General features: G+C 39.9%; 1 protein-coding gene across 2 annotated transcripts in view; it reads left to right on the top strand.

The window, feature by feature from the left end:
- Positions 1 to 18,654, top strand: part of PDE3B (phosphodiesterase 3B) — a 113,598-nt gene that overhangs the window by 63,687 nt on the left and 31,257 nt on the right. For both annotated transcript variants that reach the window (XM_072985724.2, XM_020801420.3), the window contains exon 5: positions 7,088 to 7,194. In XM_072985724.2, the coding sequence (XP_072841825.2) occupies positions 7,088 to 7,194 (107 nt within the window). The remainder of the gene's footprint in view (positions 1 to 7,087; positions 7,195 to 18,654) is intronic.

Here is an 18,654-nt window from a genome sequence, read left to right as displayed (position 1 = left end):
TTTAAAGATACTCAGTTCTAGCTCTAATGCTGTCTTGCTGTCATGTCTAGTGATCATAATGATATCATTTTACTTACGCTGATCCAAATAATTGTATAAGGATCTGAATGAATATTGATATATTTAACAAAACTCAGCTTCTCAGTGGGATCATCTGTTTAAACCATGTGGTTAATTAGAAGGCCTTTCAGAATCTATGGGGCATATTGATTGTTATCGTTACTTCCCCCAGATGCCACTAAAGTAATTGGAAGCTATTTTGATTTCATTTGCCGCTGAAAAATCTTGGTATGATGATACGATCCTGTAGTTGTCAGCATTTCAGAAATACAGCTGCAAAGTAAATGATTTCATCTCTGACAATAGAATATAATAGAGCAATAGAGTATAATTAAAGCCTCCTGTATGTTTCATAAGTGTTTGTGCTGTCCTTGCATGGAAGACAAGTTTGCCAGTGCTTATATAAAAATTATAGTAAATTTAACGCCTACAAGCACATCAGTCCATTTCTAATCTTTGGTATATGTGGCTTCCACCCAGTTTTGTTTCAGTCTTCAATTTTCTAATGTTTTAATCACATTTGCATTCTTTATATGTTGTATGCTAAAATACATAAATTATATACATCTGTGAAGATTCTCAGTCATCCATGTGAAGTTATCTGGAAGTTGAGTCATGGCAACTGGACTTCTTCCTTGTTAGATTGAAACGTTTCGCTACTCATCCAAGTAACTTCTTCAGTCTGAGGAGAGTTGGTAGGAGATCTCTGATATATCCTCCATGTAGGTTTCACTGGTCTGAAATCAGATAAATTATATACATTTTAAAATATAACCAGCAACTTTGTATTGGTGTACAGTGCAATACTATGCATGTCTCAAAAGTAAGTGCTCCTGGGAGTGGTTCTTGCTTACATGTGCAATTGCAGAATATTTTAGTCATAGTATGCTTTTTGAGTTGAGAACAGCACTTCAAGCTCTGTTCCAAAAACTGGAAGATTACAAAGACTAAAGGATAACAAACTTCAGATCTGCATAAGAGTCGAGGACATATTAATCAGTTTGGTTCTCTTGAACTGCAAATCAAACTAAATTCATTACCTGTAGTCATATTATAATATTATAATTCCATAATGTATACTGACTCCAAACCTATGTATTATCTAAATTCAATTGCAGAGAGGGGCATGCTTCCATATAAATATGTATACAATTGGTTTTGAGCTTTAGGTTTTGAGCTTATTCTGAAAGATGACTTTCTCTTTTTAAATACATTTCATAATATTTCTAGAAAAAATTAATTAGGTTGAATCCAGATTGTTCTTAAACCAAATGGAGGAGCTCCTTTTCTTCATGGAAGGGATTCATATATAATATAGACTCCCTTCCTCCTGCAACCTACAGTTATTCCAGATCATATTCCAGTCCTGCAGAATAGCTTGCGGGAGGAAGGAGAATCTCCTCTGTGCCTAATTTTTCCACTTGGTGCTCATAATTATTCCCTAATTGTGTAACATTTTGGATGCCTTGCATCTTCTACTGTCACATTCTTCCTCAGTAAAAGCCTTGGGTGTGAAGAGGAGATATTCCTGCTCATATGCAGACTTTGACTATGGTAAAAAAAAAACTTGGAAAATCTGCTCACGTGTGGGGCCTACACATTAGTGGGACTATTATGCTCTTCAGACCTTTGATTGTAACTATGAAAATTACAGTGTTGGAGTGGGTAGGCTAAGTACTTAACTCTGAGGTGGGCTGAGTGCTTAACTCTGAGAATATTTACAGCATTGGATTGAACAGTGCTTGATTATGGTTAATGTGTTAAGCATATCTCACATATCAAGATTATGTGCCTTGCTTTGTAGCAGTTACAAAAGAAGTAGCTCTGTTTCAACATGTTGACAAAAGTAAAGGGGAAAAGAAGATGGGGAAAAAAGACAAAATACTTGTAGGACTTCAAAAACAAATTTGTTTCAGTATTAGCTTTTGTGGATCAAAATCAATTTGTCTGGAGAAGTGAATTTCTCCCATAAATCTCAGCCTTTTAATTACTACAGTATTTTGCATTTTTATACGTTTTAACTTGTTACCGTTTGTCAGAGACCAACACTTATATTTGCGAAGGCTTTCACGGCCGGGATCTAATGGTTGCTGTGGGTTTTTCGGGCTCTTTGGCCGTGTTCTGAAGGTTCTTCTTCCTAACGTTTCACCAGTCTCTGTGGCCAGCATCTTCAGAGGGTAGCACTCTGTGCTCTGCTGTAGTTGGCTTTGGGAATGCAATATTTATGGCTGTGTGTGTGTGTTTAGTCGTTTAGTCGTGTCCGACTCTTCGTGACCCCATGGACCAGAGCACGCCAGTCCCTCCTGTCTTCTACTGCCTCCCGGAGTTGTGTCAGGTTCATGTTGGTTGCTTCGCAGACACTGTCCAGCCATCTCATCCTCGGTCGTCCCCTTCTCCTCTTGCCGTCACACTTTCCCAACATCAGGGTCTTTTCCAGGGAGTCTTTTCTTCTCATTAGATGGCCAAAGTACTGGAGCCTCAGCTTCAGGATCTGTCCTTCCAGTGAGCACTCAGGGTTGATTTCCTTTAGAACTGATAGGTTTGTTCTCCTTGCAGTCCAGGGGATTCTCAAGAGCCTCCTCCAGCACCACAATTCAAAGGCATCAATTCTTCGGCGGTCTGCTTTCTTTATGGTCCAGCTCTCACTTCCATACATCACGACAGGAAAAACCATAGCTTTGACTATTCGGACTTTTGTTGGCAAGGTGATGTCTCTGCTTTTCAAGATGCTGTCCAGATTTGTCATCGCTTTCCTCCCAAGAAGAAGGCGCCTTTTAATTTCAGGGCTGCTGTCTCCATCTGCAGTGATCATGGAGCCCAAGAAAGTAAAATCTGCCACTGCCTCCATATCTTCCCCTTCTATTTCCCAGGAGGTGATGGGACCAGTGGCCATGATCTTAGTTTTTTTGATGTTGAGTTTCAGACCGTTTTTTGCACTCTCCTCTTTCACTCTCATTACAAGGTTCTTTAATTCCTCCTCACTTTCTGCCATCAGAGTGGTATCATCTGCATATCAGAGGTTGTTGATATTTCTTCCGGCAATCTTAATTCCGGCTTGGGTTTCTTCCAGTCCAGCCTTCCGCATGATGTATTCTGCATATAAGTTAAATAAGCTGGGGGACAATATACAGCCTTGCCGTACTCCTTTCCCAATTTTGAACCACTCAGTTGTTCCATGACCAGTTCTAACTGTTGCTTCCTGTCCCACATATAGGTTTCTCAGGAGACAGATAAAGTGGTCAGGCACTCCCATTTCTTTAAGAACTTGCCATAGTTTGCTGTGGTCCACACAGTCAAAGGCTTTCGCATAGTCAATGAAGCAGAAGTAGATATTTTTCTGGAACTCTCTGGCTTTCTCCATAATCCAGCGCAAGTTAGCAATTTGGTCTCGAGTTCCTCTGCCTCTTCGGAATCCAGCTTGTACTTCTGGGAGTTCTCGGTCCACATACTGCTGAAGCCTACCTTGGAGGATTTTGAGCATAACCTTGCTAGCGTGTGAAATGAGTGCAATTGTACGGTAGTTGGAGCATTCTTTGGCACTGCCTTTCTTTGGGATTGGGATGTAGACTGATCTTTTCCAATCCTCTGGCCACTGTTGAGTTTTCCAAACTTGCTGGCATATTGAATGTAGCACCTTAACAGCATCATCTTTCAAGATTTTAAATAGTTCAACTGGAATGCCATCACCTCCACTGGCCTTGTTGTTAGCCAGGCTTTCTAAGGCCCACTTGACTTCGCTCTTCAGGATGTCTGGCTCAAGGTCAGCAACTACATTGTCTGGGTTGTCCGGGATATCCACATCTTTCTGATATAATTCCTCCGTGTATTCTTGCCACCTCTTCTTGACGTCTTCTGCTTCTGTTAGGTCCCTCCCATTTTTGTCTTTTATCATGTTCATCTTTGCGCAAAATGTTCCTCTAATATGTCCAATTTTCCTGAACAGATCTCTGGTCTTTCCTTTTCTGTTATCTTCCTCTATTTCTTTGCATTGTTCATTTAAGAAGGCCCTCTTGTCTCTCCTTGCTATTCTTTGGAAGTCTGCATTCAAGTTTCTGTAACTTTCCCTATCTCCCTTGCATTTTGCTTCCCTTCTCCTCTCTGCTATTTCTAAGGCCTCGTTGGACAGCCACTTTGCTTTCTTGCATTTCCTTTTCTTTGGGATGGTTTTCGTTGCTGCCTCCTGGACAATGTTACGAGCCTCTATCCAAAGTTCTTCAGGCACTCTGTCCACCAAATCTAGTTCCTTAAATCTGTTCTTTACTTCCACTGTGTATTCATAAGGGATTTGGTTTAGATTATACCTGAGTGGCCCAGTGGTTTTTCCTAATCTCTTCAGTCTAAGCTTGAATTTTGCTATGAGAAGCTGATGATCAGAACCGCAGTCAGCTCCAGGTCTTGTTTTTGCTGACTGTATAGAGCTTCTCCATCTTTGGCTGCAGAGAATATAATCAATCTGATTTCGATATTGCCCATCTGGTGATTTCCATGTATAGAGTCGCCTCTTGTGTTGTTGGAAAAGAGTGTTTGTGATGACCAGCTTATTCTCTTGACAAAACTCTATTAGCCTTTGTCCTGCTTCGTTCTGAACTCCAAGGCCAAACTTGGCTGTGAGATAGGCTTTTGTCTTTTTCTGTAGATGGGTGATTAGTGTGTATTGTTGTGGGTACATTGTTGAGCTGGGTAGAGTTCGTTGACCTTTTGCACGCTGTATTTTTGAGAGCTGGGAGCCAATTTTTGTTGAGCATCACACTTTCCTCTTTTTGTTGAAGTTTTGCTGGTGCTTGTGGATTTCAATGGCTTCCCTGTGCAGTCTGACGTAATGATTGCTGGTGTTGTCCAGTCTTTCAGTATTTTGGAATAGAATTTCATGTCCAGTTTGTTTCAGGGCATGTTCAGCTACTGCAGATTTTTCTGGTTGTTTTGGTCTGCAGTGTCTCTCATGTTCTTTGATTCTGGTGTGGATGCTTCGTTTTGTGGTTCTAATATATACAGTGGGGTCTTGACTTGAGAACTTAATCCGTATTGGAAGGCGGTTCTCAAGTCAAAAAGTTCTCAGGTCAAATCTGCATTTGCCATAGGAATGCATTGAAAACCATTTGATCCGTATCTGCTCTTTTCCGTCCATAGAAACTAATGGGAAGCTGCTATTCCGCCTTCGACCACTAGAGGGGGATATTTTGTTTCTTTTTTTCTTAGGTCAAGAAAGGTTCAGGGAAGGCAGGGAAAATACAGTCCAGGCAGTACAGTACCAGGCAGTCTGAAGACTGTCTCCCAATCCACACTCTAAACGCTGGGAGGAGTGAGGAAGCAGACAGGCACCCTTTTCACTGGCCAACAGTTAACTGAAAGTTCAAATTTTGCACTTTCCCTGTCTCCCACGTGTTTTTTTTTTCAGTTCTTAACTCAAATCTAAGTATGTAAGTCAAGTCAATATTTTCCTATGAGAGTGGTTCTTAAGTCAAAATGTTCTTAACTCGAGCCGTTCTTAAGTCAAGACCCCACTGTACCTGGCCACAACTGCAAGGTATCCGGTATACTCCTACAGTGGTGAGGGGTCCCTTCTGTCCTTTGCTGACTGTAATATTTGTTGTATTTTTGTGGTGGGCTTGAATACTGTTTGTAGGTTGTGTTTTTTCAAAAGTTTCCCCATGCGGTCTATGACCCCTTTGATGTATGGCAGAAATACTTTATTTGTGGGTGGCTGTTTTTCTTCTTCAGTTTGGTGTTGTTTTCTTGGGTTGATGGCTCTTGTGATTTCATTTTTGGAGTAGCTACAGTATTTGCCTGTAGGCCCCAATTCAGATGGTTGAGTTTAGTGCTGAGAAACTGAGCTTCACAGTTCCAATTTGCATGGTCTACCAGTGTTTTGATTATGCCTCTTTTTGCTGTGGGTGGTAGTTGGTACCGGTCTCTGTGTGTGGGTTTTCTGTAGACCTTGTGTCCTAGTCGGAGGTCAGTTTTACATAGGACCATGACATCTAAGAACGGGAGTTGGCCCTCTATCTCTTTTTCCATGGTGAATTGTATACATTTGGGTGGATGCTGTTGAGATGGTTGAGAAATTCTTCCAATTTTTCTTCACTGTGACTCCAAATTGCAAAGGTGTCATCCACATATCGGAACCAGACTGTGGGTGTGAGGGGTGCCGAAGCCAGGGCCAGTTTTTCAAAATGTTCCATGTAGAAGTTTTCTATAACCAGGCTGAGGGGGCTGCCCATGGCCACTCCATCTGTCTGTTCATAGAATTCATTATCCCACTGGAAATAGCTGATCGTTAGGGAGTGTTGGAAGAGGGCCTTGATGTCTTCTGGAAATATCTGCTGGATAAGTGTCAAGGTGTCCTTTATCGGTATCTTACTGAACAGGGATACTATGTCAAAGCTGATCAGTCTGTCCCCAGGTCTGTCCCCTGTCAACAAAACTTGGCTCCCAGCTCTCAAAAATACAGTGTGCAAAGGTCAACAAACTCTACCCAGCCACAAGGACAGGGGATCACTACACACAAAAGACCAGCTAATGACACCCATCAACCACAGGAACAGATAATCTCTTCTCCTTAGCACAACAATGTACCCACAACAATACACACTAATCACCCATCTACAGAAAAAGACAAAAGCCTATCTCACAGCCATAAATACTGCACTCCCAAAGCCAACTACAGCAGAGCACAGAGTGCTGTCCTCTGAAGAAGCCGGCCACAGATACTGGTGAGACGTTAGGAAGAACAACCTTCAGAACACGGCCAAAGAGCCCAAAAAAACCACAACAACCACCAACACTTATATCCAGTATCAGAGGCAATATGCCTCTCTATCAGTTTCTGGGAAATACAAATGGAAGTATGGTACTGAACTCCTGTCTTATTTTGGGGCTTCCCCTAGGCAAGAGAATTAAATGCTGGATTAGGCAGCCTTATGGATTTCACCTGTTTATTTACATTTCAGTGACAACATTACAATATGCTTTCCATATATTTTAGTTGAATAAAATAACAAAGAAGATCCTTTTTTCTGTTTTGAATTAGCCAAGGATCTTATCCAAATGGACCACTCAACACAAACCTATTGACAATACCAAAACAAAGATCATCTTCAGTGACCTTAGCTCATAATATAGGATCAAGACGAGCTGGTAAGATAAGAGAATATTGTTATTTTTTTAAAATGCAGTTTTTTATTCTAATAGTGGTATGACTTGGAATAACAGTACTGTGTGTACCATTTAAATAATCTTGCTTTGTTAAGATTTTCAAATGTGTGTTTTCACTAAAGTATGTATGTTGTTGTTTGCTGTAAAAGACCCTATCTATTTATTTATCTATCTAATCTAGCTGCCACCTTTTTCCCCAATGGGGACTTAATAGGGAATTTTAAATGCATATTTTTATATATTCAACTGGCACTAGCCATAAACTAGAGAGTAATAGCATTTTTGGTACAATTTTGTAAATATTGGACCATTGTGTTAATTTTCCATACAAAACATACTGACTTGTTTCATTGGCTGTACATGGTCTGTAAATCAAGGGGAATTATGGGCTCTTCTGCACTTGAGTGGCCATTTGGGAGTGATTGTATTGATAGCCCTTTCCATCTTATAATTCTATAGTGAAACCAAGGCCTTAACTGAATCAAAAACATTATCAGCTAGAAACTTTCCCAGCGCATTCAGGAATTTTTTCTTATTTTGTAAATCTCTGGGGCTGGACCATAATGATTCCCCCTTCCTAACCCTGCAGGAACAGGGTTTCCACTTTCTGTAAAGACAGGGAAGTGGAAATTGGTCAGGGAAAGTCAGGGGGTTTGGTCTGAAGTCAGGTAAAATCAGGGAAATTGTGATTAAAATATATTCAAGCAGTGGATTTTTGACCTGCTGCTGCAAGAGCACGATCTGTTCTTGTGGCAACGGGAATAGAGAAATAGCAGAATACAAGTAAAACTTAAATGATGCTTTTCCCCAACTCTGCCTTTTTCTCAGTTCCACCACCAGCAACCAGCCTAAGGTGTTTGTTGAGCTCTGTCCCTGCATTATATCCAAGGTCTGTCTGTAGTATTTGCAAAGAAAGGTTAGTTTATATGTGTCGTTCGTTCGTTTAGTCATGTCCGACTCTTCGTGACCCCATGGACCAGAGCACACCAGGCCCTCCTATCTTCCACTGCCTCCCGGAGTTTGGTCAGATTCATGTTGGTTGCTTCGGTGACACTGTCCAACCATCTCATCCTCTGTCGTCCCCTTCTCCTCTTGCCTTCACACTTTCCCAACATTAAGGTCTTTTCCAGGGAGTCTTCTCATGAGATGGCCAAAGTATTGGAGCCTCAGCTTCAGGATCTGTCCTTCCAGTGAGCACTCAGGGTTGATTTCCTTTAGAATTGATAGGTTTGTTTTCCTTGCAGTCCAGGGGACTCTCAAGAGCCTCCTCCAGCACCACAATTCAAAGGCATCAATTCTTCAGCGGTCTGCTTTCTTTATGGTCCAGCTCTCACTTCCATACATCACTACAGGAAAAACCATAGCTTTGACTATTCGGACTTTTGTTGGCAATGTGATGTCTCTGCTTTTTAAGATGCTGTCAAGGTTTGTCATCGCTTTCCTCCCAAGAAGCAGGCGTCTTTTAATTTCGTGGCTGCTGTCTCCATCTGCAGTGATTATGGAGCCCAAGAAAGTAAAATCTGTCACTGCCTCCATATCTTCCCCTTCTATTTGCCAGGACGTGATGGGGCCAGTGGCCATGATCTTAGTTTTTTTGATGTTGAGTTTCAGACCGCTTTTTGCACTCTCCTCTTTCATCCTCATTACAATCTTCTTTAGTTCCTCCTCACTTTCTGCCATCAGAGTGGTATCATCTGCATATCAGAGGTTGTTGATATTTGTTCCGGCAATCTCAATTCCGTTTTGGGATTCCTCCAGTCCAGCCTTCTGCATGATGTATTCTGCATATAAATTAAATAAGCCGGGGGACAATATACAGCCTTGTCGTACTCCTTTCCCAATTTTGAACCAATCCGTTGTTCCATATCCAGTTCTAATTGTTGCTTCCTGTCCCACATATAGGTTTCTCAGGAGATGGATAAGGTGGTCAGGCATGCCCATTTCTTTAAGGACTTGCCATAGTTTGCTGTGGTCCCACACAGTCAAAGGCTTTTGCATAATCAATGAAGCAGAAGTAGATGTTTTTCTGGAACTCTCTGGCTTTCTCCATAATCCAGCACATGTTAGCAATTTGGTCTCGAGTTCCTCTGCCCCTTCGGAATCCCGCTTGTACTTCTGGGAGTTCTCGGTCCACATATTGCTGAAGCCTACCTTGTATGATTTTGAGTATAACCTTGCTAGCGTGTGAAATGAGTGCAATTGTGCGGTAGTTGGAGCATTCTTTGGCACCTCCCTTCTTTGGGATTGGGATGTAGACTGATCTTTTCCAGTCCTCTGGCCACTGTTGAGTTTTCCAAACTTGCTGGCATATTGAATGTAGCACCTTAACAGCATCATCTTTTAAGATTTTAAATAGTTCCACTGGAATGCCATCACCTCCACTGGCCTTGTTGTTAGCCAGGCTTTCTAAGGCCCACTTGACTTCACTCTCCAGGATGTCTGGCTCTAGGTCAGCAACTACATTGTCTGGGTTGTCCGGGATATCCAAATCTTTCTGATATAATTCCTCTGTGTATTCTGGCCACCTCTTCTTGATGTCTTCTGCTTCTGTGAGGTCCCTTCCATTTTTGTCCTTTATCATGTCCATCCTTGCACAAAAGGTTCCACTGATATCTCCAATTTTCCTGAACAGATCTCTGGTTTTTCCTTTTCTGTTATTTTCCTCTATTTCTTTGCATTGTTCATTTAAGAAGGCTCTCTTGTCTCGCCTTGCTATTCTTTGGAAGTCTGCATTCAATTTTCTGTAACTTTCCCTATCTCCCCTGCATTTTGTTTCCCTTCTCCTCTCTGCTATTTGTAAGGCTTCCTTGGACAGCCACTTTGCTTTCTTGCGTTTCCTTTTCTTTCGGATGGTTTTTGTTGCTGCCTCCTGGACAATGTTACGAGCCTCTATCCAGAGTTCTTCAGGCACTCTGTCCACCCAATCAGGTCCCTTAAATTTGTTCTTCACTTCCACTGTTTATTCATAAGGGATTTGATTTAGATTATACCTGAGTAGCCCAGTGGTTTTTCCTACTCTCTTCAGTTTAAGCTTGAATTTTGCTTTGAGAAGCTGATGATCAGAGCCACAATCAGCTCCAGGTCTTGTTTTTGCTGACTGTACAGAGCTTCTCCATCTTTGTCTGCAGAGAATATAATCAATCTGATTTCGATATTGCCCATCTGGTAATTTCCATGTGTAGAGTCGCCTCTTGTGTTGTTGGAAAAGAATGTTTGTGGTGACCAGCTTGTTCTCTTGGCAAACTCTATTAGTCTTTGCCCTGCTTCGTTTTGAACTCCAAGGCCAAACTTCCCTGTTGTTCCTTTTATCTCTTGACTCCCTACTTTGGCATTCCAGTTCTAGAAGGTGTTGTAAATCTTCATAAAATTGTTCAATTTCAGTCTCCTCAGCAATGGAGGTTGGTGCATAAACTTGGATTATTTTGATGTTGAAAGGTCTGCCTTGGATTCGTATTGACATCATTCTATCATTTTTGAGATTGTATCCTATTACAGCTTTATCCACTCTTTTGTTGACTATGAGGGCTACTCCATTCTTTCTACGGGATTCTTGCCCACAATAGTAGACATAATAATAATCTGAGTTGAATTCACCCATTCCTGTCCATATTAGTTCACTGACGCCCAGGATGTCAATGTTTATTCTTGCCATCTCCTGTTTGACCACCTCCAGCTTCCCAAGGTTCATAGATCTTACATTCCAGGTTCCTATGCAATATTTTTCTTTGCAGCATCGGACTTTCCTTTCACTTCCAGGCGCGTCCACAGCTGAGTGTCCTTTTGGCTTTGGCCCAACCACTTCATTAGCTCTGTAGCTACTTGTACTTGTCCTCCACTCTTCCTCAGTAGCATGTTGGACGCCTTCCGACCTGAGGGGCCCATCTTCCAGCGTCATATCTTTTAGCCTTTTGTTTCTGATCATGGGGTTTTCTTGGCAAAGATACTGGAGTGGAATTGCCGGTTCCTACTCCAGGTGGACTGCGGTTTAGTCGGAACTCTCCACTATGACCTGTCCGTCTTGGGTGGCCCTGCACAGCATAGCCCATAGCTTCTCTGAGTTGCTCAAGCCGCTTCGCCACAACAAGGCAGCAATCCATGAAGGGGAGTTTATATGTTTAGCAAGATATAAACTTCAAACATCTGTTTTCATACCTACCTGTTAGTACTGCATTTAACTTACATATAAAGATAAGCATGTTTTGGGGTTATGCTTGTGTATGGAATGGACGTTTTGTCTCCTGCTAAACCCAGCACAAAGTTGCAAATGAGTTTTGCTACGGTTAGATTTCACAGTCGATTAGCACTTTCTACTCTGTACCAGTAAATTTTTCAAATGTGATTGCTTGTTCCTGCTGGAGTTTACAGAGTACCAGCTCTCTCATCCTCTTCCCTGACTTCTCCCATTCTTAAAGGTTGCAAATGAGAGTTGTCTGCTTCTCTAGATTGCAGAAATGATCTGCAAGCATTTAAATTCCACCTTCTTTCTTGCTGCTGATCTGCTTATTACACTTTCTGGGAAAAAAAATCTTCTTTCACATGCTTCTTGATGTTGTGAAAGTGAAACTTTCCTAGCCTTGGAAAGTTCCTACTTGCCAGAAAACAAATCTGCTAAAATCTTGGTGTCAGGCAGGTAGTTCTGTTTACAGCTGTATCTGAAACTACGTTTTGAAGATGGTTTCTAAGAGGACAGTTTTTAATATGCAGTGGCTGGGTTTCGAACTTCATCCTGACTTCGTTCCATGGCTATCACCAGTTGCTGGAGACAAATGCAAAGGTTATTGTAAAGTGTGCTACAAAATCTTTTAATTTAAGTAATACAGGAATTAGAGCTATGGAGTCTCATGCACAAGGACCATTATATCAGAAGAACTTGAAAATTAAATCAAGTCAGCAGTCCATCGCAGTATGTTTAGGTTCAAAGCCAAGTACAAGTTCAGATAGTAACACCAGAGAGGGTGAAGAGATATCCCCTGCAAAAACTGGAAAACATGATCGGAGTGATGATGGTAAATAATTACCCACCACACAAACTAGTATGGCTGCCTATGTATTCAGCAACTGTGTTAGAACAGCAGAGTGCAACAAGTGATGAAGAAGATGTCATTTACCTTTTGTAACAACATCAGTGAGTCATTCAGGCCAATGTTCTCAGATAGTTAGATAGCTCAACAGTTTCATATTGGAAAAACAAAAGCAATATATGTTGCTGTTTTTGGCTTGGCACCATATTTCTCTGATATTTTGCTGCAACAGCTGAAACAATGCCAAATATTTATTATCTGTTTTGATGAAGCATTGAATAAGGTGGCTCAAAAGGGACAGATGGATTTAGTGGTTCATCATAAAGTTTCCACATAGTACGGTGGTGCCTCGCAAGACGAGTGCTCCATTTTACGATGAAATCGCATAACGACGAAGTTTTTATGATTGCAAAAGCGATCGCAAAACGATGTTTCCTATGAGGGAATTTCGCTTTGCGATGATTGGTTCCGTGCTTCGGGAACCGATTCTCACAAAACAACGATTTTCCTACAGCTGATCGGCGGTTTCAAAATGGCCGCCAGGTTAAAAAAATGGCCACCCGCTGTTTTCTGGGATGGATTCCTCGCTGGACGAGCAGCGAAAATGGCCGTGCTATGGAGGATCTTCGCTGGACGGTGAGTTTCAAGCCCATAGGAACGCATTAATCGGGTTTTAACGGCGTTCCGTGTCTAAGTCGCACTGGCCATGTGACCACGGAAGATTGTCTTCGGACGAAACACTGGCTCTATGGCTTGGAAACGGGGATGAGCACCGCCCCCTAGAGTCGAACACAATTGGACAAAAATTGTCAAGGGGAGCCTTTACCTTTAATGTGTTTCTATGGGCTTTTAAATTTTGCTTTACGATGTTTTCATTCTACAGTGATTTCGCTGGAACGAATTAACATCGTAATGCGAGGCACCACTGTATCTAACCAGTGTTTTTCTTCTTATTGCTACTGCCGAAGACCTTCTTCAGAAGTTTCAAGAAGGCATGTCTTCTTTATTGGTTGTAAAATTATTACAAGTATTTATGGATGGGCCAAATATAAATCACCTTTTTCTGAGAAAAATAAAAGAAGAAATTAAAACCAACCTTGACTGAAAAGGAGAAGGAAAATAATTGATTGACTTTGGAACTTGTACCCTTCATGTTGTACATGGGTCTTTTAAAACAGGATTGCAAGCCGTAAAATAGGACCTGAATTCAGTCTTGCGCAACATGTATTATCTGTTCAAAGATTCCCCAGTTAGGACGGCATCATACACTGTTATGACTGGAAGCACACTATTTCCCCTGAGGTTTTGCTCCACTAGATGGTTAGAGAATGATAAATGCCTTGATAGAGCTATGACTGTTTTTTGACAATATCAAGAAGCATTTGAAAGAAGCAGAACTCCTCCACAGTAAACCTGCTTATTTGTATAAAAGCTGCAATGCCAGATCCACTCATGAAGTACAAAATGGCTTTCATGAAAATGATTGCTGGAGATGGTAAGCCATTTCTACAAAGGCTTTAAAACTAAAAACCATTGTCACCTTTTTTGTATGAAGAACTTTGTAAGCTAATCAAGAAGCTAATGAGTTATTGCATAAAATCAGAAAAGCAGCAAAACATGTCTTCTGGTTCCCAGTTGTTAGCAATTGACATGGAATTGTCTGAGAACTTATTTGACAGAAGCAAGATTGATATTGGCTTTGCAACAAAGAAGCTGTTTAAAGAAACTAAACTGAGTGAACGTAAATTGGCTGAGTTTTGCCTAGAGTGTCGAAAAATGGTAGCAGGTGTTGTTGAAAAGCTGATTGAGAGAAGTCTTTTGAAGTTAAAGATGGTGTGTGACCTTTCCACATTAGATCCTACTATCATTTTATACAAGCCAAATCTTGGAATCACCAGAATGTATCACTTGAAGGTCTGCATCAGTGGTTCTTAACCTTTGTTACTTGGATGTTTTTGAACTGCAACTCCCAGAATCCCCAGCCAGCACAGTTGATGGTGAAGGCTTCTGGGAGTTGCAGTCCAAAATTCCTGAGTAACCCAAGGTTAAGAACCAGTGGTCTACATTCAGCAAACCAGATCAATGACACAATAGGGGAAAAATCAAAGCAACGATACACTACTTTAACACAACTGCCCACAGAGTTCAAGCCTCAGTTTTAAGCATATGTTGCAAAACAAAATGATGAAGTTGGACTGGATACATTTTACAGTGGTAAAATCTTAAATCTTACTTATATTCTAATTTCTAACTTGATTATTACTGGAATTTCAAAACTATCAGTTTTGTAATTTGACTTCAGAGAAACCATTTTCGATAGAATGTTTAGTGTACCTTTAAAACAATAACAAAAATTTTATGTCACTTGTTAGCATTCAAAGTGTATTTGAATTGAAGTTTATATCTTGGTGTAATTTTTGGTGGAATTGCAAAATAGATGTTGCTGCACTTAATGTTGAAAGAAGCTGATATTAAATCTCTTACTGTGACAAATATTTTTGCAGTTGAGAGTTGTGTAGTTGTAAAGTGTAATATTTCATTGACTTGAATTAATGCAACATGACCTGTTCATTTTTTAATTTGTCATTATATGACAAATGTTGGTCAGGGAAAGTCAAGGAAATGAAAAATAAAATTTCAGTGGCAAACCTGAGGGAGGATCTCCTACTATCAGACCAAACCTCACAAAGAAATAATCTGGCCATGCTACTAGAGTTACTAACAATCCCCTCAGAAACAGATAATCCTTTGTCTGCCCAAATAGCAAAGAGGTCCAGTGTATGTGGTAGGCCAGTTTCATGACTGGGACAGTTTCATGGCTATTGTGGTAGCTATGAAATCCCAAGCAGTGCATGTCAGAGTGACATCAGTGTGGAGGCTACCATGGAGCCTGACTAGATGCACATAGATTACTGTCCTAATGATATCAGTAGTCCTTTGATGGATGATGTCATTCTAGTTCTACATATATGTAACAAGATTTCAGCCAGTATGGAGAAACAAAATGGTTTTTTACTGGGAAAGGTGTCAGATAAGGATGCATTTTATTAACTTGTCTGTTCAATCAATATGCCAAGTGTATCATACAAAAATGGATTATATTCTATTGGAGGAAGAATAAAAATTATAGAAAAATATAAGGATTTCCCCTAGTACTTCAACTTGTCATAGCATTATTGGTTTTTTTCCAGTAAGTCTTGTTTTCTCCCAATTTGTCCAAAGTACATAGTGATTTTAGCTTCTAGTGAGTTTTCACCTGATTTGATCTAGAACTCACTTAAATTGCCTTTCTGACACTTTACAGTATCTTTAAAGCTCTTCTCCATAATCTTTGGAGGGACGTGGTGGCACTGTGGCCACCTATCTATCTAAAATGGTTTCTCTGAAGTCAAATTACAAAACTGATAGTTTCGAAATTCCAGTGATAATCAAGTTAGAAATTAGAATATAAGTAAGATTTAAGATATAAAACTATCACTTCTACAGTTTTCTCTTTTTATTTTGTAACTCTTAGTTTGAGTTTCTCATCAATTGTTTCGTCTTCCATTTTGGCTTCTTCTCTCAATTTTTTTATTTTTTATTTTAGCATTTTCAATATGTTAATTTGTCCCACAAATTTCTTCTTTTCTTCTTTCTTCTGAATTTCTTCTTGTTGCTTATGGTGTTTAGCCTCCAAGTGCTCTGTGTAGTGTGCATGAGCATGCCTGACTGGCTGCAACAGATTAATATAAATTACAACAGATGCAAGTCCTCCACAGTTCAAGACAACATTGTAACATTGTAAATCTGATGTTGACAGGCAACTGTTTCTTCAGTTTTCTTTATCATCCAGCTTTCACATCTGCATACAGTGGTGCCCCGCATGGTTATGATAATCAATCCCATTGAAATCTCTGTTTAGCAAAATTGTCGTCATGGGAAATCCGTTTCCCCATTGGAATGCATTGAAACCCAGTTTAATGCGTTCCAATGGGGAAAATACCTCGTTGTCCAGCGAAGATCGCCCATAGGGAAGCCATTTTGTGAGCACCGATCAGCTGTAAAAATGACTGCCCTGCGAAGATTGGGTCCGGAAAACACAGGACAGCCATTTTGCAAAGTCGACTATAGCTATAAAAATCATTGTCTTGCGAACAAACAGTTTGCAAAGCAGGGACCTAATCAACGAAAATCCCCTATTGGAATGACTGTTTTGCAAATCGCTATAGCGATCGCAAAAAGTCATCATGCGGATTCGTTGTTTAGCGGGGTCGTCATCTTGCGAGGTACCACTGTATAGTTTTTGAGAATAGCTCTGATTATCATGGTCTCAATCTCTAGTGATGCATTCTTATACTGGAAGATTTTTTTCCTCATTCCTTTGTAGCTGCCCTTCCAAGTCTCAGTCTTCTGATTTATTTTCTGTAGTTTCCACTTGAATTGATAACTGAACCAAAACAAAGTAGTCTTTAATGATTTCAGTGTCTTCATTTTTAGGGTTGAAGTTATGAAATAGGCAGTGCTACAACCTGTTCCATGATCCACAGAATTCTGTGTGGAAGTATTTCTGGCAAATTCTGGGAATTGTGGTCCAAAAGAAATGAGAGTATCATGCCTTTTAGTCATAACTTGCAACAACTACTAAGGAAATTTTAAAAATAAAGTCCAAACAAAATATATTGTTGAATGGTTAGGAAGACAAGCATAATGGCTGCAGATGAATTGCATAACTTCAATCTTGATAATATATATTGCGCTTCCCTGGCCTTGTTTCCCTCATATGAGCCTGCAGTCCAACAACTCACTTGCTCATTGTATAGTGAAATGACAGTGTCTAGGTCTCTTCCCCTTCTCTGAACTTTTTTCACCACAAGAGTGCAGTGTAACTCAGATTTTGCTAAACACATTGGGAGAATTAGTCATTTTCTACCCTCTCTTTTCAACAAGTTAAAAGATTCCTTCTGTTGGCACGAACCTCCAACTGAAATATTGTTCTTCACACAATAGCACAGTCATTTGTGAGAATAAGATTCACATTTCCCAGGATAAATAATATTAAGTACATAGGTAAGTGTAAAATTGATTGTGCCCTTTATCCCTGTATCATTTAATGCTGTGTGTGAGTTTTTAAAATTTCCCTATTGGTGCTTTCTGGTCTTTTCAACTTTCCATTTGACCTTGCTGCAAGAAGTGGAGTGGGTGGACTCAGGAACTAGAAGTATGGGGCAGAGGAGAATGGAAGCATGGTTTGGCCATTGTAGTCCCCGAATTTCTACAGTGAGCATGGAAGCATCTGGTTTTAGTGCCACTTTATTATTAGCTTCCCCTCAGTTAAAAAAGACAGAAGTGAAACTGTAGCCAACATTAACATCCCTTCCCTTCCATCTCCATCTACAAGAAGATACACATCCCCATCTGTATTTTTCTTTGCAAATACATCAGTGTATTTGTACAATTGTTTTTAAAAGGAAGATTCATCCATTGGTGCCAAGAAAACATAAAAGTCTGATTGGTAGAGAATGTCAGGGGGGGGAGAGAAGTTGGGCAAAACCAGTCTCCATATCCCCCTCATGCTTTTTGGAGCAGGCTGCTATATTGTAATATAAAATATATTTTTCCTGCTCCACTCCAGCCATGATTACATCTGTAGCCATTGTGCATTATTGAATGAAACGTTGGGAGGAAAGAGTCCACTAATGTAGCTGTTCATATTGGAATAGACATGTGCTTAGATAGATATCCTAGGGCTTGCATATTATTATTATTATTATTATTATTATTATTATTATTATTATTATTATTATTATTATTATTATTATTATTATTATTATTATTATTATTATTATTATTATTATTATTATTATTATTATATTTATATTTATATTTATATTTATATTTATATTTATATTTATATTTATATTTATATTTATATTTATATTTATATACCCCCATGTGGCAGCCAAGGCCACTCTGAACGGTTTACAGCAACTAAACAGAAGAACAGTAGAATAACAAAATATGACAACATCAATAAATTAAAAAGTGCAAAACAAAATACCATAAAATACAGTGGGAGACATATTGGAATACAATACAATATATTACATTTAATAGCATAAAAACATGGTGGTATGTTAAACATTACATTATCGGAAGCACTGTTCCATCAGGATGTTATTTGTTCTTGAAAGGCTTGTCTAAATAGCCAGGTTTTTAATACCGTTTCCCCCAAAATAAGACCTAACCTGAAAATAAGCCCTAGTATGATTTTTCAGGATGCTAGTAATATAAGCCCTACCACCAAAATAAGCCCTAGTTAAGGGAAACCCCGCCCTCCTCCATTGTGCAGCAACCAGAAGAAGATGACATGACTGTATTTGAATAAATGTAGAGGGTTGTACATGGAAAAAAAACATCCCCTGTAAATAAGCCCTAATGCATT

Source organism: Pogona vitticeps, chromosome 1, assembly GCF_051106095.1.
Source record: "Pogona vitticeps strain Pit_001003342236 chromosome 1, PviZW2.1, whole genome shotgun sequence".
Classification (NCBI taxonomy): Eukaryota; Metazoa; Chordata; class Lepidosauria; order Squamata; family Agamidae; genus Pogona; species Pogona vitticeps.
Note: the sequence above shows the minus strand (reverse complement) of the source record. Positions and strands in the feature narration are given on the sequence as shown.